This window comes from Typopeltis vanoorti, chromosome 7 (genome assembly GCF_054136105.1).
Source record: "Typopeltis vanoorti isolate ZY-2024b chromosome 7, IOZ_Tvanoo_1.0, whole genome shotgun sequence".
Classification (NCBI taxonomy): domain Eukaryota; kingdom Metazoa; phylum Arthropoda; class Arachnida; order Uropygi; family Thelyphonidae; genus Typopeltis; species Typopeltis vanoorti.
This window is the reverse complement of record NC_143555.1, coordinates 47,125,084-47,147,825: the sequence shown is the minus strand read 5'-3', so window position 1 is coordinate 47,147,825 and position 22,742 is coordinate 47,125,084. Positions and strand designations below refer to the sequence as shown.

The 22,742-nt window shown below is 35.7% G+C and overlaps 1 protein-coding gene across 1 annotated transcript in view; it reads left to right on the top strand.

Moving 5' to 3' along the window:
• Positions 1-22,742, top strand: part of LOC150104646 (beta-1,4-glucuronyltransferase 1-like) — a 330,743-nt gene that overhangs the window by 55,884 nt on the left and 252,117 nt on the right. Inside the window, exon 2 of the mRNA XM_090395842.1 lies at positions 5,881-6,045. Coding sequence (XP_090251968.1) covers positions 5,986-6,045 — 60 coding nt within the window. The 5' untranslated portion in view covers positions 5,881-5,985. The remainder of the gene's footprint in view (positions 1-5,880; positions 6,046-22,742) is intronic.

The window sequence follows — 22,742 nt, the reverse complement described above, 5'->3', positions numbered from 1 at the left end:
AAGAAGGCTTAACTTTCAAAGAAGTAAGAACTTCAAATGTTCACAAAGGACGAACAAAGCACAACTGCTTAGGGCATTAGTATCAACTGTAAACTGACCTAAGATGCATTGTTGTTGCTCGCTTGGCACCTCAGGACCAAACAAGTGAATGTGCAAAAGATATGCACATGATAGTAATTTATTTTTAGCAATTTTATGAAGTTTAAGCTTTTTTTCTACAAATCTGTTTTTGATTAATACTTTTTGCCTAAATAGGCTTATTTTTTTATTATCATTGGGGTCCAATGCGCCACTTCTAATCATCCGATGTGCCCCTTTTGGCGCATGTGCCATAGGTTCGGCATCCGTGATCTAGATGGATCATGTTATGAAAGAAAGTGGCATCAAGCCTGATATTGGAACTGGAGATGTCAAACTCTATGCTTTATGCAGATGATGTACTCCTAAACACATTTAATGCAAGTCTCCAGGATTCACTAACTAAACTGAATAATAGCTGTAACAAATTTGACATGAAAATCAGACATGAAAAGAAGAAAACTATGAAAATAGGAAGTAACATAGAAAACTTCAGCTGCATTCTGAATGGTGAACCTTTATTTTTATTATGTGATCCTTTATTATTATCCCAAGATCCCATGGAGTCAAAGGTTCATCTAGGAGGTCCTTATTCATACACACAGCTCATTATACTGTGCTTTAAACACACTCAAATTCTCTGCAGACACCACACTCTCAGGTAAGGCATTCCAATCATTCACAACTCTGTATACAAAAAACCTGCTTCTCACTTCCCTGCTCACACTTCTTTATACAGCTTCCAGGGATGTCGTCTGGTTCTCCCACTGTTTGCTGTAAAACTTCTCCAACACTGATCCTGTAACAACCCCCTTACTAACTTGTTGGTCTCTATTTGATTTTATTCTATCATATCACCTCTCTTTTTCCTATTCACTAGACTGAAAATTGCATTTTCTCAACCTTTCCTCATATTCGACATTCCAGAGATCAGTCTCCGGACCCTTTCCAGCATCTCTTCATCCTTTTGAAATGCAAGTGACCAAATCTGTGCACAGAAGTCCATGTGTGGCCAAATCAAAGCTTTTTACAATGGAACAAGAAACTCCTTATTTCTACAAGTCAGTGTCCTCTGCATCATTCCCAGAATTTCTTGTGTTGTCCTCACAATTTTGGCAATGTGTGCATTAAATTTTAGATCCTTATCCACTATCACTTCAAGATCTATTTCCTCCACCTCCAACAATATATCCCAATCATGCATAAATTCTACATCCCATCTTTGTTTCCCAAATTTTAAAACCTTACATTTTTCAATATTGAACTCTCATACCCATTCACTCAATTTATTCAAGTCTTCTCGTAAAGCCACAACATCTTCTCTACTCTTCATAGTTCATCATCTGCAAACAACTGAATAATCCCCATCCAAATCTTGGACAATATCATTAACATACAAGTTAAACAGCAATGGCCTTATAACCTACCCATGAGGCACACCACTAGTAACTTTCCTCTTCCTGGATATTGCTCCCCCCCTCCATGCATAACTTGCTGATAGCTATCAGATAGCCAGTCTCTGATCCAATGCACTAATCTAACATTCAACCCCATCCGCTCTAGTTTGACTATCAACTTATCATGCGGTAATCTATCAAAAGCCTTTGCAAAATCAAAGTATACTACTGTGTGTCCTTCTCCTCTGTCCAAGGAAACCATCACCTTATTGTAATAAGTAGATTACTAAAACATGACTTCCCTTCAACAAATCCATGCTGTGCATCAAAGATAATACCATTGTTGTCAATCCACTTCTGGATCCTAGTTCACAGGCCTATAATTTGATGATTGAGTTCTGTCACCTCCTTTATGAAGCGGCACAATCCCTCTTTCCGCTCCTAAGGAATTCAACCCAGTGCTAGACTCATATTAAAATATATCAAGGCAGATGTCAGTTCCCTGGCACATTCTTTCAGAATACATGGTTATATATTATCAAGTCCCACAGCCTTATTAGCATCAAGTTTGCTCAATTCCCCATACACCTCTTGCTCTCTTACAGTCAGCCTCTCATTTCACAGCTGCCTTATTTAACTTTCTGATTCTTCTAATGCATTTAGACATGTCTTCTACTAGACAGTTCTTGAATATTCCCCAATCTGCATTGATCGCCTTTTCAGCTAACTCCTCATTCCATGCTACACCTGCAAGCTGTCTCCTGAGCTGCTTATAATCACCAGCCTTGTAGTTCCACATATACCCTTTTCTCACAGAGGTCCTCACACTGCTGGCAACCATCCAGGTAATCACATCTTGGTCACTCTCACCAACTGGAGGATGATTTGACACTTCATTTATATTTACATCCTCTGATGAGATGATCAAATCCAAGACCCTCAATCCCTCAAAAACTCGAAAAACTCATTTTCTTTACTTCCAGTTGCTATCTCATCATCCCAGTCTGTGTTACCATAATTAAAATCTCCCATAATGATCACCAATTTCTTATTTGCTTGGCTAATTCGATTATACATTTCATAGTCACTACTATCCACGTTACCAGGTCTATAACAACATCCGACTAAGTATTTAATTCTATTTACCTCTCTCACATCATATTGCCTCAAAACCACTGCTGCTTATTTCCCTCTTGCATCTCTGCTTTGTGGACACAACTCTATCATCAATAGTACTCCCCTTCCCTTTTTACCCTTTCTCTCCTCACGAAACACATCATACCATTCCATCTCTAATTCATTATTATTATTTTCCTGACCGTAATAGAGTTGCAAGACTCATCATTGGAGGTCAACACTAGTGAACACAGTATCATACCACTTCTTAAAATCATCCACAGTCTGCAGGTCGATCACCACTCTTTCAGGGAATGCATTCCATGTCCCTCATTCTACCATATGAAAAATCTACTCAGTGTTAATATGATAATAACATTTCAACAGCTTAAATGTCTTGATCATAACCCCCTTGTTCTTCCATCTACCAAACTCTGCAGCCTTGCATGCCATCTGTCTCTGTACCATCTCCAAAGTTACATCTCCTTCACATCCCGGTGACTAGATCTGAGCACAGAAATCCAGATGTGGTCTGATCAAAGGCAAGTATGTCATCTTAGTCACAATCTGATGCTATGACCAAATACAGACCTATCGATCCTTTAAAACTCTCTCCCGACATGCTTTTTAACACAGTTGTCCCTTAAGAAATCCAAAAATTCAGTTCCCTTCTAACCCTTTTACTCACCACCTCCTTTTGTATCTTCAAGGAATGGCCTCTTGTCGTTGTTCCTTTTCCTCATTCTACTATATGAAAAATCTGTTCAGTGTTAATATGATAACCCTTCAACAGCTTAAATGTCTTGATCATAATCCCTCTTGGCTGTCTCCTCTGCCCAATTCGTTACTATAGTTGGTCCCTCATAATGATTGCTCATTTTGTGCTTACCAAACTAATTTGTCTGAACATTTTCTGCTCATCACCATCTATATTCTCTGGTCTATAGCAACATCCCATTAATTATCTTGTCCTATAAACATCCATCTCACATCATATACTTTCAATTCCATTAGTGTTATTTCTACTGAGATTCTCCACCTTGAGAGCACACAATTCATCTCTTATCATGAGCACCACTCCACCACCGTGTTTACCTTCCCTATCCTGTGATATATGCTATATCCTTCGATTTCTATTAGGACATAATCTTCAGTTAACCAAGTTTCACTTATACCAACAAGCTTTGGAGAGATGAAGTCAGTCAATGCCACTGAATCTCCAAGGTTTGGTTCTTGTTTTCAAACTATTTCAGTTTTTCTCAAATAATGTTTGTGTATTTGAGTCTACAGTTCACATATGAGCTATTCAACTTTGATTTGTTTCAAAACTTTTTACACACACCCTTCTTTTCAATATGTAGTTTGCTTTTATCCTGCTCAGTACTGAATGGTGATCACTTCCTATTTCAAATCCTCTGTATCTTCTTGTCCTGAACCAGTGGGACAACATAACTGTCAACAATAACATAATCAATGAGACTTTCTCATTTCTTGTATTTTCTCTCCATGTGAATGTGTGAATTTTTATGTGGGAACATAGTGTTATTAATAACTACTCCATGTCCTGAGCAGAAATCTAGCGAATACTTCCATGATCTTTGCTTTTTTTTTTCTCCCAATTTTCCCAAAGCATTATGTCTGGTAATCATTTCCTACTCTGCTGTTTAGATTTCTAACAAGGACCAACTTTTCCTTTTGCATTGTGTCAGCTACCTTCTCTAATGCCTCGAAAAATTCCTCATTTATTGTCCAGTTCCCCATTCTGATATTAGCCCACATCACTCTACTTAATACTGCTTGCCATTCAAGATTATCCTCATATTTAGTGTTTAATATTATAGCTACTCCTTCTTTTCCCAGATTGTTATTTCCTGAATATAACATCTTGTATTTGTTGCTAAGAAAGATCGCACCTGATTTTTTATTTTTTTGTTTTGGTAACACTTATTATGTTGATACTGTACTTATCCAGTTCTTTCTAGTTCCATTTTTTTTTTCCATTGATGCTTCTTATATTGATGGTGCCAATCTTGATCTCTACTGATGTTGAGTTGGGGTTTGGGTTTGTTTCACTGTTTGCTCTAGTTCTCTGACAAAAACAATGGGGGGGGAGGGTAACCGAAAATTGCCCAGTTAAACAGTTTGCATAAAATTCCATCATGCTGTTCCACCATTTTGAGTTGTGGTTTAAGCCAATAAGAATACAATTTGGTTGGCTAAATCCCAAATTGTCAGCTCATTCGTTCAGTATCCAGGTAGACACACAACAGGGTGTGCCATAAGAAGGTGAGGATTGCACATCAGGTCAGGAGCCCCAGTCAGTTCTCCACATTCTCCAAAAGGCCATATGGAGGTCTCTTCTCAATTATTCAGTCTTCACTCTTAAACACCCCCTAAGAGTCCTAACACGTCCAGAATTTTCTGGAAAAGTCCTCTTTATTATAGTTTGCAGGAAACTGCAGCAGGCATTTTATTATGTCCAGTATTTTTTCCACGGATGCAAAAAAACAATGTTTTTCAAGAAAATATTGTTTCAGTGCTTGTATCGTTTAGAAGAAAATTATCCTTTAAATTATCTTTTCATTTCATGTTTTATTACTTATATTATGCTGGTGCACCTATTTAATAATAGCAGTGTTATGATAACATTGTGTTGTTTCCTTTTGAATTATTTGCCTGAGCTTTCTTTCCATGTCGAAATTTAAATATTAAGGTACCAATCAGAATGCTTTTTGAAAAAATCAAACTGTAACAAGATTAATGAAGTAGTGCTGCACTAACGTCGATTAGTGTTTCTTTCATTAACCTCCTTAAATGTTTTTAGAATCTGTGGCAGCACTCAGAAACCAACTGAATTTAAATAAATATGGTTACATAAAACTTCCCAAAATTTGGGAAACATTAATTATCAGAGATCCCACTTTACATCCTAGGCCTCCTACAAAGGCCCATAGAAGGTGCACCACCTAGATAAGACTTTAGAGTCGCCCACGTGTTTCACTTAGTATTGTATCGTATTTGAGTGTGTTGTTAGAAAAGTTATTTGTAATCCCTAAAGATGTCTGAGACGAAATATTGGAAGCATTAAAATTGGTTTTAATCCTTTCCCAGTACATAATATTCCATTAAACCTCCAACATGATGTTCTCACAGCACTTAAGTCTTAACACACAGATAATAGTAGGTGATAAAAAAAAAAGTAAGATAATGAGTGGATTTGAAATAAGTAGATATAGAAAAATACTGAATTTAAAAAATACATTAATATTTTCAAAACATTTAATTTCAGATCAGTTTTCGGTTATTACATATAAGAAAAGGAAAATGCTCTTCATAATTTCTTACAAGAGATGAAAAACTGAAAATGTAGTATATTACCTGAGCGTAACTCATCATGCCTGCTATTTGGAGACGGGTGGTTGTTCTGTTGGTTGTGGTCATAGCCATCTTGCAAGTAAGTGGTTGAGAAAATTTTAGTTTGTAGACAGCTGAAGATATGAGAATCAATTTTTAATTAACTTTAAATATCATATTTCTTGTGATTCAGTTTTTTAATTACTAAGAATTAAGTTAAGGGGATAATAAATCCTCATTATTTAAAATACGAATACGAAACTCGGAGATCGAAATCTAAGAGTTTCATGCCGAAGAACTATCGGCAAGTCCAAGCTTGGGTAGTACAACACTAGGGCAACTCGGAGCAAAGGTGGAGCAAGCTCCATCACTATCCTTAATATTTTTTCATAATGTAAAACGCAGCGCCTAGGAGCTGCCAGACCGGTGTACCCATATGGGTACACCGGTCTGGCAATTCATTAGTAGCGGGTATATGTAAGTTCGGTTAACTTAAACCTTGGTATTCCAGGTCTACCTACTCACTGCTGAGACTTCAATAAAGGTTGAAACCGGTCTGGGTAGTGACCTCTCCTCATAATGTAAAACAGTAATACATCTCCAAGGAGCTGCATTTTATATTATGAGAAAATATTAAGGATAGTGACAGAGCTTGCTCCAAGTTGCTCTAGTGTTGTACTACCCAGGTGTTGACTTATGCTTAGACTCATGATAATTCTTCGGCATGAAACTCTTAGATTTAGATCTCTAAGTTTTGTATCTGGCTTTAAAATAATGAGGGATTTATTATCCCCTGAACTTAATTTACGCAGCCGAAAAAATAGGCTCTTTATCGTAACGAATTACTAAGAATGTCAATTTGATACAAAGTTCTTTTGTCATTCTGAACTTCATATAATTAAAATACACTGCTTATTAAACTTGATACATAATGTTCCTAGATAATTTAAAATAATTCTGTTCTTTTGTGATTATCTATTGTTGTCCAAATTTCATGCAGTTGAAAACCACTTCATAGCCTTTCTGTTTACTTAGTGCTCTTACAACTAGAATTTAGATAATCTCCCTCTACTGGTATATGGAAAATATAGCTTCTGCATTGATTTCATTATAGTATCTTCCTGGGTCTAATTCCCACATGATGAGATCTCAGTAACAGTCACAGCAGGTCTTGTTATGACCCTTCCCATAATGTTTTTGCATTATTAGATACTGAGGTAGTAGGCTCTATATACAAGTAGACTCCTTGAGAAGATACTTCATGACTAGACTTTACTTAACCTTTCGTTGTTGTGTGGTAATATGTTATGCCTTGCCTTGCCTTTTTGTTCATTCTCAGCACATACAAAAATTTTCAAAGGAAATTGTTTAATCGAAACTCGCTTAGGTGCAACCAGTATCAAATTTGTATATTTCCCGATATCGAAGGGAAGGAGTTGTAACCAGGAGTTAGAATTTTTAAATGCAGTTTACTAGCTAACTTAATATTCAAAAAAGACTAGGTGACACTGTACTACTAATAAGTATTACTTCCCTTTCTCCCCCCCCACACACAAAACAAAAGATGAACTTGAAGATGCTTTGTATGTTATAAAATCTTCAGAAATCTCTGAATTGGTTTGAGAAAAAGCTCAGTTTGATTTATCTAATAGTACTTAGATAAATTAATGTACTATTAAATTTACCAATTAATGTACTATCAATTTACAAACTTTAATGGATGGGATTCACATACTTCCAACACAGAAGTATTAAACTCTAGATTGGTTAGTTTTTCAAAAGCAGAATGATGATCAAGTATCAAAAAAGTTAAGGTCAGAATTTGGGAATTGGGGGATAGGAATATGATACTGTGTAGGATAAGAACGTGATGGGTTTGAGAATACAAATATGCATAGTAATATACTTATTTTTTATAACAAAGTGACAGTTGATTCACTTTATTATAAAACTTTGCATAGGCATTTAATGGCACCTCACATCTATTACCTTGGCTTGGAGTAAATGGGGATGGCTACAAAGCTGTTATGTGGATAAGAGGATGACTACTAAGACATTCAAGTAGCATTCAGTTTTCCAGAAACACTTGCGAGCATGAATACAGCACCAATTATATGAATGAGGTATATAATGAGATAATTTATCTGAAAAATTACAGATAATCTTTGTGTAATTGACAGTTCAAAACAATAGAATGATGCATGGATTTCAAGAGAAGTTCTATGGTATAGTATAGGGTTTTTACAAATATACAATTAAACAAGTCATTGTTTACAGTTAATAAGAATTGCTTTTCCACATTTTTGGTAAGAAAATTTCAGTTCAAATCCGGGCAGTATAGTAGCACTTCAGTGCTCTTTCAATAAACACTTAAATTTAAAATGGCATCATAAAAGATGGATGGGTCTTTAACATAGACCACAAAATCTTCATCAAATTATCCATCTTTTATAATAATGCCATTTTAAATTTGAGCATTTATTGAAAGAGATCACTGAAATGCTACTACACTGCTTAACCAGACTCCTGGGATTTTTCATAACTGTTGGATTGATGCCCTTGCAACCTCGTTCTCTACAGAATGACCCTGTTTATCTCAAGTATGAGAGAAGGTTAATCACAAGGAACCTGGTAAACACCTGAGTGGTTAGTATATCCACTCTGCAACCTACAGGTCACAGGTTTGAATCCTGCTGTAGGCATGATTGTTTATGATTGTTTTTAGGTGGTAAAAGAAGTTCATTGTCCAGTTTTGAGACCATGCCCTGCTTATTGGAGGCATCAAGTGGCTTGAAAAAAAATTTCTATGTTTGGTCTCTAGAGTAGCATTTCTGGACTGTCTAAAACAGTATAAATAAATAAATATTAAAATATATATAATTAATAAAAATAGAAAAAAATCCCAACCTCTTACAGTACTAATGTATAATTAAGATGAACAGCCAAACAGTTATATTTTCTGGCAAAGTTAATTAAATTAAGGGGATAAAAATCCCTTATTATTTTACAGCCAGTATGCGAAACTCTAAGATCGAAAAAAACTACGATCTACGAGTTTCATGCCGAAGAACTATCGGCGAATCCAAGCATAAGTGACCACTTGGTAGTACAACACCAAGGCAACTCATAGCAGAGGTGGAGCAAGCTCCCTCACTATCCTTGATATTTTCTCATAATGTGAAAACACAGCTCCTAAGAGATGTAATACTGCTTTACATTATGAGGAGAGGTCATTGCCCACACCAGTTTCAACCTCTTTTGTGGTCTTATCGGTGAGTAGGTAGACCTGGATGATATCAAAGTATCAACTTTACTGACATAAGGGGTGAAGCAAAAGCTTTTCATATTCCCGGCTATCTTGAGGGAAACTGTGAGTGGAGAAAGTTTGAGCTAATTGCTCGCCCTGAGTGGGCTAGGAGATTAGTCCTCAGTGTTGAAGTTTAGGATGGCTTTAGGTCTTTTATGTTTGAAATAATCCATTGCGTCATAATCTGCAGCCAGTTGGGTCAGTTTGTTAGGGTGCACAGATGCTTTTGAAAAGAATTTGATTGCTATAGTCTGCATGAAAGTGTAAATATAGGGGACATTTGTGTCCTGATGTAGCTGGACAGTTCGGATGAACTATGGAGCACCCAGGATCATTCTGAGACATTTATTCTGGATATGTTGTAATTTGAGAATATTAGAATTTGTAAGTATAACTCCAGGCTGGTGAAGCATAGGTGAATGTTGGACGAACCATCAGTTTGTATATGAGAAGTTTTGATTCTGGTGCTCAGCTTACTGTTTCTGTTAATTTGCGGATAGAGCTGGGCTATGGATTTTGATGTGTTTGCACAGAGAGTTTTGATATGGGAGCTGAAAGTTAGTTTTCTGTCTAATATTACACCAAGATATTTGATCTCATTTTTCCACAGAATTTTAGTGTTGAAAAGGAGAATATCTTCTTTAGGAAGTAGTGATCTGCTGGAGAATAGGATGGCTATGCTCTTCAGGGGATTCGCTTGGAGTCGCCATTTGGAAAAATATTGTTCGATTAGCAGTAGGTTTTCTTGTAGTTTCTTGATGGCTAGGTGAGGCTTTAAAGATCTGGCTAATATCGCTGTATCATCAGCGTATAGGGCTTTAATTGAAGATAATGGGTTGTGTGGTATATCATGCAAGTATAAGGAGAATAGGATTGGTGCTAGTAAGGATCCTTGAGGAACTCCAGCCAAGATGCGTTTTTGTGTCGAGACTACCCCCACACATCCTGACTTGCATGCGCCTATCGTAGAGGTATGTCTTTATAAGGTGAATGATTCTGATTGGTACACCAGATGATATCAGTTTGTATAGCAAACCATAATGCCAAACCTTGTCAGATGCACTGGCTATGTCAAGGAAAACAGCCCCAGTGCTTTAACGCCAGTTAAAACCCATGATGACATGTTCCACCAATCTGTGTATTTGCTGCGTGGTGCTATGCGACTGTCGGAAGCCAAACTGCTCCTCAGGCAGGATATTTAATCAGAATACTGAATCTTGAAGTCTGGTAAGAATTACCTTCTCAGCAATTTTGCCGAGATTAGAGATGAGGCTGATTGGTCTGTAATTTTGAGGCAATCTGGGATCTTTTCCAGGTTTACAGATCAGTATTATGTCTGCCAGTTTTCAGTACGAAGGGAAATATTTGTAGTGAAGGATGGAGTTAATTATATTTGTTAGATGGACAATAGTTCTACATGGTAGAAGCTTTATTACTTTGTTAGAGATACCATTGGGTCCAGGAGCCTTTTTGTTCTTGAACTTCTTAATAATAGCATATATTTCAGCAGGTGAGGTGCTGAAATATATGCTATTACTGCAATTTGAGTAGAATATGTGAGAGCAGAATGGAGTGAATATCTGACATTACGGTGAATCTTGTATATATGGGTTAAAATTGAGGTGATCATATGCAGGTTTACATTGTTTTTCAAGGTGATTTGCTATTGCTTTAGCTTTATCAGCATCCATGTGGATGAGACCTGAATCTGTTTTGGGGGGGGGAAGAGGTTTATTTCTGTTTTTAATCTTTTGGATGAGATTCCATATGGAGTGGTTATCAGTAGAGATGGAGGTTAGTTTTTCTTCCCAGAGTTGAGTTCTATGGGCTGCAAGGGCATCTCTCACTGCAGAGTTGAACCTGTTCAAGATCCATTTGTCTTGCGGCACCCTGGTGTTGTGATATCTTTTTCTTGCCTTATTTTTTTCTCTAATCAGATTCATAATATCTTCTGGCAAGTGGTTGGACTTGCAGATAGTTGCAGGGGTAGTAACTGCTGCACAGGCTGTTTTAATCTGTTCTGTTAAATTTTTAACAGCTATTTCAATTTCCTCTTTTGATTTAATGATGGGAACAGGACCAACATATTTTGGAAGTAACTTGGAGAGCCTTTCCCAAGGAATGAGTGAGGGGGGGGGGGGATAATTTTTCAATGTTTCCCAATTTTAATCGTATTGAGTTATGGTCTGATGACAGATCATTAATCGTCATTAAATTGTATTGGAGTCTGATGTGCTGCAATATGGCAATGTCCAACACATCAGCCTGACCATAAGTGTTGTGATGGGTGGGATCAGTGGGACCTATTACAAGAAGGTTGTTGAAACCAGCATAGTTTTGTAGTATATCTGTCCATTTTTGTTGGTGGAACGGCTGTTCCAGGTTGAATGCTTGGCATTTAAATCACCTGCCATAATGATAGGCTCTCCGGTATCGAATAAGGCATTCAAATCTGAGAACAGTAATGATTTATGTGGAGGATGATATGCTGCGAAAATTTTTAATTTGCGATAGAACTCGTGAGAATCTCAATGCCAGTGACCTCGAGGTTGGTAGTAGGAGGGATGTTTATGGAGTGATGAGAGATGAAATTTTTAATGAAAATTGCCGTGCCTCCTCCTCTGTGGGATAGTCTATCAGCTCTGTACAGTTGGTATCCACAAATTTTGGGGTTGTTTGAAGGTCTTAGGTGTGTCTTATTTAGTAAAAGGGCATCTGGCTGATGTCTTTGGACGAAATTTTGAAGTTCTAAAATCTTACTCCTAAGGCCATTTGCTTTCCGTGCAATGATCTCCAGAGATTCTGGTTTTACTTTGTTACTGTTCATTAGTGCGTGCTGAAATAATGGTTTGTGTGTCCTTTAGAAATCTGCTAGTAGAACTTTGTTAAGGGTTGGATCTGCTGAAATCCAACAGCATATTTACGAGAAAAGAGGTAATGATAGCTGCCAGATTTGTGTGTGGTGTTGTCTGTTCACAGGATGACTGTTTAGGACGAGTTACATCCGCATATGTCCTAGATTGTTGTTGCGGAATTACTCATATGGGAACCTCTGACTTCTTCTGACGGGAGTTTCACCTTTTATATTGAACTTAGACTGTGAAGTAGTCTCTGACATAGGGTCTCTGATATCAAAGTTTAAGTGAAAAGAACTCGCATACCTTCACTATACGAATGTCAGAGTGGTGTGCCCATATATATATTATATTATAATTAAGATGAAAAGCCAAATGGCTATATTTTCTGGCGAAGTTAATTAAATTAAGGGGATAAAAATCCCTTATTGTTTTACAGCCAGTATGCGAAACTCTAAGATCGAAAACTACGATCTATGAGTTTCATACCGAAGAACTATCGGTGAATCCAAGTATAAGTGACCACTTGGCAGTACAACACCAAGGCAACTCGTAGCAGAGGTGGAGCAAGCTCCCTCACTATCCTTGATATTTTCTCATAATGTGAAAACACAGCTCCTAAGAGATGTAATACTGCTTTACATTATGAGGAGTGGTCACTGTCCAGACTGGTTTCAACCTTTTTTGAGGTCTCATCAGTGAGTAGGTAGACCTGGATGATATCAAAGTGTAAGTGAAAATTAACTTCACCAAAAAATATAGCCATTTGGCTTTTCATCTTAATTATACTATATAATACATATGGGCACACCACTCTGGCATTCATATAGTGAAGGTATATGTAAGTTTTCACTTTAAGTTCTTTTAAGTTCTTTTCACTTAAAGTTTAAGTGAAAAGAGCATGTGTTCTTTTCACTTAAACTTTGATATCATCCAGGCCTACCTACTCACTGATGTGACCTCAAAAAAGGTTGAAACCAGTCTGGGCAGTGACCTCATAATGTAAAGCAGTATTACGTCTCCTAGGAGTTGTTTTCACATTATGAGAAAATATCAAGGTTAGTGAGGGAGCTTGCTCCACCTTTGCTTCGAGTTGCATTGGTGTTGTACTACCAAGTGGTCACTTACGCTTGGATTTGCCGATAGTTCTTCGGCATGAAACTTGTATATCATGGTTTTCGATCTTAGAGTTTCACATACCGGCTGTAAAATAATGAGGGATTTTTATCCCCTTAATTTAATTAACTTAACCAAAAAATATAGCCATTTGGCTTTTCATCTTAATTATACTATATAATACATATGGGCACACCACTCTGGCATTCATATAGTGAAGGTATATGTAAGTTCTTTTCACTTAAACTTTGATATCATCCAGGTCTACCTACTCACTGATGAGACCTCAAAAAAAGGTTGAAACCGGTCTGGGCAGTGACCTCTCCTCATAATGTACAGTAGTATCACATCTCCTAGGAGCTGTGTTTTCACATTATGAGAAAATATCAAGGATAGTGAGGGAGCTTGTTCCACCTTTGCTTCGAGTTGCCTTGGTGTTGTACTACCAAGTGGTCACTTATGCTTGGATTCGCTGATAGTTCTTCAGCATGGAACTCGTAGATCGTAGTTTTCGATCTTAGAGTTTCGCATACTGGCTGTAAAATAATAAGGGATTTTTATCCCCTTAATTTAAGTACTAGTACTAATGTATATCAACCTTTCATGAGTGGGAATCACATAAAAATAAAAAAATAAATTAGGAGCGAAAGGGAAGACTTTATTCTTTGTGGAAAGTAACATCAAAGATACTTTACTGACAGAAAAGAGACTGTTTTTTTAAGATTTTGCTGGAACCCTACGAACCAATTTTGGTATATGAAATTAGGCCTTTTCATACAGAGTCAGTTCTTAGAAACAAGCTTATATCTATTAATGATCGAGATTTCTTTTTAGACTGAAATCGTTCTGCATAATAATTTTGATAATGTCAAGTTTTAGTTTAAGGTCATAGCTGTTAGAGCAAGTGACATGACGGTCTGGGCAGTGACCTCTCCTCATAATGTACAGTAGTATCACATCTCCTAGGAGCTGTGTTTTCACATTATGAGAAAATATCAAGGATAGTGAGGGAGCTTGTTCCACCTTTGCTTCGAGTTGCCTTGGTGTTGTACTACCAAGTGGTCACTTATGCTTGGATTCGCTGATAGTTCTTCAGCATGGAACTCGTAGATCGTAGTTTTCGATCTTAGAGTTTCGCATACTGGCTGTAAAATAATAAGGGATTTTTATCCCCTTAATTTAAGTACTAGTACTAATGTATATCAACCTTTCATGAGTGGGAATCACATAAAAATAAAAAAATAAATTAGGAGCGAAAGGGAAGACTTTATTCTTTGTGGAAAGTAACATCAAAGATACTTTACTGACAGAAAAGAGACTGTTTTTTTAAGATTTTGCTGGAACCCTACGAACCAATTTTGGTATATGAAATTAGGCCTTTTCATACAGAGTCAGTTCTTAGAAACAAGCTTATATCTATTAATGATCGAGATTTCTTTTTAGACTGAAATCGTTCTGCATAATAATTTTGATAATGTCAAGTTTTAGTTTAAGGTCATAGCTGTTAGAGCAAGTGACATGTGCTGCCTATTTTTGGAGATGGTATCAGTTTGGGAAGGTAGGTTTAGAATATACTGCAGTTGTTAATTATGCCAGATGGAGAGTGTCCAGAAATGCTACTTTTCATCCTCCCCTTTCTCTAATTTAGAACCTTAAGTCTCTGAGATGGAACAGTCATTTGACATTTACAGAGGAAAATTTGTAGTAGTTATAGATGGTGCTGGTTATAACAAGAAAATAACTTTTATTATACAGATAATACATACCAAGAGACTGAGCATAACCTTACAAAGCGCCAACTCAAGAAACAATTCTTTTCTTGAAGTTTTTAACTGCGAAAAGGATACCATCAAGATGTTTCAGCATTTGGATGATGCCGAAACATCATCCAAATCTGAACAAAAATGGCTTAATTATTCCAAGAATGTGGAGGACCCATCTTCAATCCACCTAGAAAAACCCCAAACAGAAGAAAATCCTCAATATGAGAGGACTTTAGAAATTGTTTAATGTAGTTCTGTTTTTTTTAATTTTATTATTTTTTTTCCACCAGAGGTCAGGCTAGAGTAAATGATTAACATACATTTAGATTCATCTTACTTTTGTATGGTGCCATGTAACTCATGTCTTGTACATATGTATGTATTCCTGATGATGACCTCAATACAGCAGTCGAAATGTCGAATGTTACATTTCTTAATGTTAAATAAAGTAATTATTCTAACATGGGTGTGTTGTGTCTCCCTAAATTCTTCACTATGAATAATAACCTACATGCTTATTAATAAGGGTGATAGCAGCATTGGATGTGGAAGATGGATACACAGTAGTATACTTAGATTTTGCAAAGGCTTTTGATAGATTATCGCATGATAAGTTGATGGTGAAACTAGAGCAGATGGGGTTGAATATTAGACTAGTATATTGAATTGGAGACTGGCTGTTTGATAGGTATCAACAAGTTGTGTATGGGGGAGCAATATCCCAGAAGAGCAGGATGATTTTGCTTTTTTACCACACTCGTTACCCTTTTGGCCTGCACTTTATACTGTTCGTGTGCCTGCAGGTCACCACTTTCTTTAAATTCCCTCCACAGTTGTTTTTTTTTTTTTTTTTTTTTTGCAGCTCAAGCTTAATGGTGTTGTTCATCGATTTAACCCCTACTTGTTTTACTATTCAGACCCTAGGTATACAATCAGCCATAACCTCCTGTAAATGCTCCTTGACCACTTCCCATGCTCTATTGATATCCAGCCCTTGCAGTTGTACATGCCATGGCACCGTTCCAATCAATCTCTTAAGCTTGTCAAACTTGCCAGCACAGGAATTCCACATATACCCTGTCTTAACCGAAAATTCCACACCTTTAGCCACCTCCCAGGTCAAGACCTTATGATCACTCTCACCAATAGGCGACAACATGGTCATATTCATTACAGTCAAATTTTGAGATGCTATTACCAGGTCAAGCACTCTCACACCCTTAGTATTTTCAATTACATGCTGTCTCAGATAGTTATCCCTTAATAATTGAATAAAATCCATTTCCTTCCTCACGTGTCCTGTCCTCCTTCCAATCGATGTTACCATAGTTGAAATCCCCCATAATAATTACCCTCCTTCCACTCATTTCATCAATTTGTTTATGCATACTATCTCCACCATCTATTTAATCACCTGGTCTGTAGCAGCACCCAACTGTATATTTTATTCTGCCAGTCTCAATCTCACACCAAATAGCCTCAAATGAGCTCTTTTCACTATCCTGCAATACAACTTCCATTTTCCTTGGCTGCAGTTCATCAGCTATCATCAATTATACCCCTCCCCCCATTTTATTCTCTCTGTCCCTCCTAAACACACTATAACCTACACATTCTATCCCACTAACTATATCATCTTCCGTCAGCCATGTTTCACTAATGCCAATAACATGTGGCCAGGAAGAGCCAATCAAGGCCAAAAATTCTTCCTTCTTGTTCCTAATACTCTTGGCATTAGTATACATGAAGTGAAGTGATCCCTTTGTCCCACCCCTATCTTGATGCGTTATTCTAACTATTCCATTCTGATTTTTTGTCCATAGTACTGGCTTGGGTACATTATATACATTCTTACATTCAACTATCTCACTGATGTCTGCATATCCACTCTCCCCCCCCCCCCTTGTAGTTCTAGTTTCCCTGGTTCTACACATCCATTTTCACTTCATTCAGCAACCCTTTTTCCAGTGTCCATGCACCAAATCCATTCAAATGCAGGCCATCCTCTTGTATAAATCCTTTCGCCCATCAAACTCATTCCACACCACAATGTCTGCATTGCCTGCACATAATGTCATTTTCGATTATGACCCTCCTTCTAAACTCTTTGATATAAGGTCTGGCACGTCTCTTTAATTTTGTCACCAGTCCATTTGCTTTTTTCCCAGCTTGTTTCATGCTCCATCTTTTTAGTGCCCACAAACCAATTACCAGTCTCCCATGCTAAGAATAATTTATTAATTTCACTTGCTTTCTATCCAAGTATCCAGCAACTGTTGAGTTTTAAAGAGAAATTATGGAAACAAATGCCCCTTTCAGTTTGATTTTTAATTCTCTACCTCATATAAAGAAAAACTTCCTTATTTGAAATATCTGTAGAAGCATCTAAGGCAGGGGTGTCAAACTGGTGGCCTCTGGCCGCATGCGGCCCCCAAAGCAATTTCTTGCAGCGTGCGACGCCTCAAGGAAAGATGAAGAAAAAGGATGGTTGCTTTTTATAATAAAACAGAAATACCGTATTTACTCGAATATAATTCTTCCTCTCGTATCACTCATACCCCTGATTTTACTTTACAAAAAAAAAAAAAAAAAAAAATTTAAATAAACATCGTACATGAAAATAAAGTTTAACTACTTTCAAGTCGGGGTGATAACTATCCCTGCGGCAAACAATATGCCCTCCCCTGCCACTATATTGCAGATGCAAGGAAAACAAGTAGTTTTATTATACCACTGAATAAAGTACAGATATATATTATGTATTATATTTCTCAACATGTGTAATATATTTCTTTAGTTCGATTAGAGACAACTGGGATAACACATGTCTCCTCCCACATTAACCATGCTGTTTAGACTCGAGCAAAACCATATGTTGTCCATATGGTTTGCTCGAGTTGCACCGGCAAACGCAGTATCTAACTAAAAACTGTGTGTGAGTGCACCCAATAACTCAAATGCAAAGCAACAATAAAATTAATTTCGGTTTAATTTGGTTTAAATGCCATGTATTGTAAATATTAATAAAACAAATTCAGCTAACGCCTTTTATTCCCATAATATAAATATAATAAAAATATTCTTTATTTTTTTTTAGTTGTCATAATCATTATACTATTATTTTATGTCTTGTCATTTAGAATAAATAAAATTTTTGTTATTAATTTTCCAATTTATTTATACTCGTTCTTTCACTTCCCTTTGATTCTAATTAGTGAAGGTTTTTTAGTCGAAAATATTTTGCAGCCCACTTGAGATACACTTTTATAGCAAATGGCTCGCGGTCCATTTGAGTTTGATACTCCTGATTTAAAGGAAGACTCGCTCTCCTGGAGTCTTTGATTTCTTTAATTCTTGTTTAATAACATCATCAATAACTGATACAAATTCTTTACATTTCATATCATTCAGATGCTGTTCTACTGACCTGTATCTATCTTATGCTTATTTAGCAAGCTATTAAGCTTTTGAGATTAACAAATGGTTTATTGCATTTAACTATATAATAGGCTATGTTTAAAAAAAAAAAAAAAAAAAAAAGCACGTAAGGTGTTAAAACATTTTTAGAATCCATATTCTTTTGGCAAGCAGTTAAAGGGATTTTCTGGGTGATTTCTGGCCATGTCTGTCATAACATCTTTTGTGAGAATTGGATGCTTCATGAAACCTCTCCACTTTGAAAGTTCATTGAAAACCCTGTAGCAATCTTGAGTTTCTGACAGCAGCATAGGATATTTTGTTTAGGTATTACAAAATGCAAATTTTGTAATGCCTGGTAACACACAACCAAATGAATTCCTTGAGCCTTTTGTTTTGGAAAGCACATTTCACCTAATTGTTTTATGTTGATGGTACAACAGAACTCATGGTTCTGTTCTACCATCACAAGTTTTCTGCTCCCTGCTATTCACCTTCAGTTTTGCATAGTTTCCCAAAACTTAAATGTAGTTTGCTTTCATGCATTGTTAATAATGAAGATTGAATTTATATTAATTATCCATAAAGAATTTAATAGGAAAGACAAATAATAAAAGTCACAAAAACAACGAGAAAATAGATAGCACTTGTGGAGCCAGACTTGCTTTGCATGATACTCGGTCACATGATCTGATCTTTGACTTGTCTTTGCAAGATAATTATATTTTTGTAAATAATTGTTAAAAAATTTGTCATTATGTAAAATGATCAAATATTTAATCACACTAAATTAATCCATGTTTGTGAACTGAGAAAATAACTGTGAAAATTATATATTAATGCCCACCTAGATATACAGGGCCGGCAGAAGCGGGCATGCGGGTGCCACTACGAAGGGGGCACTGCCGCAGGGGCATGGTTCATAAGTTCATTTTTAAGAAACAAAACTTTTATCATAAAAACAAAAAATTCTTAGAATGATCAATATTAAAATTAATAAGGCCTGATACACCGAATAAAAATTAAAAAAAAATTCTATATTGCTGCCTCTTTGATCAGCTGGCTGTTTACAATTTTGCAGCGAGAAGGCTAAATGCTTGCCTGCAGAATGTTGTGTCTACTGCAGTCTATCGAAAGTGAAATGGTGAACGGTTTTTATGCGCAGATACGAATTTTCGTACAAAACATTTGTTGCTAGTTAACCAGTGGTATGGTATGCATCTCAGTTGGCTACTGACAGTAGCGCAGTGTGGACTATTATTTCATCTCTGTGTCGTGTTGAGTAATATGATATGCATCTTAGTAGGCTACTGACAGTGCGGACTATTATTTCGTCTCTGTGTCGTGTTGTGTAATAATTTCTTGTGGGTATAAAATAGAAATGAAATCAAAAATTAAAAAAAAGTTATCCGGTGCACGTCATGCTGCAAAAGAAGGCGATATTAAGAAACAAACTGGGGCTTTTAATAAATTTGTTAAAATATTAAAATATTCTGATGCAGATTGTAACCAATTCAATACATCAGAGATCTGAGTTGAAGAACCGTGCACATCATCCAGTTTGCATGAAAGTACTATTGCAACTATTGAACAAGATCACAAGACACATGATTTAAATGAAAAACAGTTAGGAGATTTAGTTGTAGTTCACCACGAAACTAACACATTTTTAATCTCTGTAAATTTAGAAGAGCCAGGTGAATGGGGAAATATTGATGAAAAATTATGAGTTGTTTTAATTGAAATGGGTCCTGTTCAAAAGAAAAATATAATATATCCCAGAGATACATATGGTCGTAAATTTGGCAACACGTATTATAATGGAAAACGGGGAGCTCTTGCCAAGAACATGGCTCATTTATTTCGAAACTTTAAATTCTGTTTTTTGATTTTGTTGCAAACTTTTTGCACCTACTGAATCAAGTAGTCTTGTAAAAGGTTATAACGATTGGAGAAATGTAAGTACAACTTTGCATAGACATCAGACTAGTTTAACTCACATGAAAAGTTTCTTAAAATGGAAGGAACTTGATAAAAATTTAAAAAACAGAACGACTATTGATTGTCAGACTCAAAGCATGTATGAAATGGAAAAGAAACATTGGACGAGTGTTTTAGAACGCTTGATTAAAATTATAAAATTCCTTGGTAGCCAAAATTTAGCTTTTTGCAGATCATCTGATAAATTATATGAAAGGAATAACGGCAATTTTTTAAAATTAGTCAAACTGTTTGCAAAGTTTGATCCCGTTATGGAAAATCATGTTGAAAGGGTCCTACAACAAAACATTAGCGTACACTATTTGAGTAAAGACAGTCAAAATGAAATATTGGAAACTTTAAGTAACGCAATCAGGAATTTAGATTTTCGAATTGATTTTATTTTATTCGATATATAATTATCAATTCGAAAATCTAATTATTCCATAATTTTAAACTGCACACCTAATGCAAGTAAAACAGAACAAATGACCACTATTCGCTTTGTTTCCTGTGACAATGGAATTGTCAAGATCAGGGAAAACTTTAGGTTTTGCAGATATATCAGATTCCACAGTTATGTGCAACAATAATGGAACTTTCCCATTGAAGACATTCGAGGTCAAGGGTATGACAACGGGGCAAATATGAAAGGGAAAAAATATGGGCTCCAAAATTTGCTTTTGAACAAAAATCCTCGAGCTTTTTCTTAAGTGTGTGCTGCTCATACTCTAAATTTAATCATTAACGATGCAGCCAAAGTGAATGCAGATGCAATTAGTTTATTTGCAATTATTCAAGAAATATACAATTTCTTTTCATTCTCTCACAAATGTTGGGCAATCCTTTTAAAGTTCGTAAAAAAATTAACATTGAAACAGCCATCAGAAACACGATGGGAAAGTAAAATTAATGCAATCTGCCCTCTACGATATCAGTTAGGAGAAATTTACGATGCACGTTTTGAAAATTAAATAATGAAAATTTTAATAAAGAAACTCAGCATGAAGCACAAACATTATGCGCTAAAATAAAGGACTGCAAATTTATTTGCTCTCTTATAACTTGCCATGATTTACTTAACAGAATAAACCCTGTGAGTAAAAGAATTCAAGACAAAAATGTGAACATTACGCTTGCTTTAGAATCTATCGAAAACTTAAAAATATTCTTACAAGAGTATCGATCAGATACAAATTTTAAAGAAGTTCTAAAAACTGCAAAACTGAGGGAAGAGGTGGATGGAGAACGAGAATTTAAAACTGGTATGGAAGTTCGACGACGAAAGAAGACACAACAATTTGACTACGAGCATCACGACGAAACACCACAATTTCCAGAAGATAAATTTAGAGTGAATGTGTTTTATACACTTCTAGATGTTGCAATGTGTTTCATTAATAGAACGTTTTGATCAACCAAAACCATATTATGATAATTTCAATTTCTTGTATAGGTTACTACAAATTAATAACGAAGTTTTCCGAAAAGATTGTGACGATTTAGAAATTCTCTTGAATGCATTGAAGGACGGACAATAAAGATTTAAATGCAATAGAACTATATGACGAGTTATGTTCTTTCTGGGATATTTTTTGGAAGGATATAAATATTCAAAAGCCTTTCAATATTCTTAATTTTACTGTGTCCAATAATTTATCTTCCCCTAACTTTCCAGTTGCTTTAAGAATACTGTTAACCTTACCTGTTAGTGTAGCGAGCGGTGAACGTTCCTTTTCCAAGTTGAAATTGATTAAAACCTACTTAAGAACAAGTATTCACAAAAAAAAGGCTTGTTAGTTTGCCGTTAATAGCTTATCGAATAGCTTTTGAAAATGATATATGTGCGGAATTAGATATTAAGACCATTATTTCTAATTTTGTGAATATGAAATCAAAACCCCTAAAATTTTAATTTAAAAAATTTCAAGTATATTTATTTAATTTAATTTATTTTCTGTTATTCTGTAAAGATATAATTTTTTGAATACTTATATTAAATGTTCTAATTATTTCTGAATTCTTTTCTTATTTTCTTGTCTATCTTGAGTTTCTTTTATTTTCCTAAAAGATAGTTCCACTTGTTAAAATTGTTTAATATTTTTTATAAGTTACTAAGAATTTAGTAACTTCTAAAATGCAAGAATTTTTTTAACTTTAGTTCAAATAAATTTTAACTTTAATTAAAATTCATTTTAATTTTGTTAGCGATTCGTATCGGTGAGAAGGCTATAATCCCTGTATCATTATATTCAACGATTAAAGTGAAGTGGCTTTATCAAATTTTGCTTTAACTTCTAAGAATTTTTTGAATATTCGGGTTTTTAACGATTATCCTGCCTAGTCAACACCCCTGGTT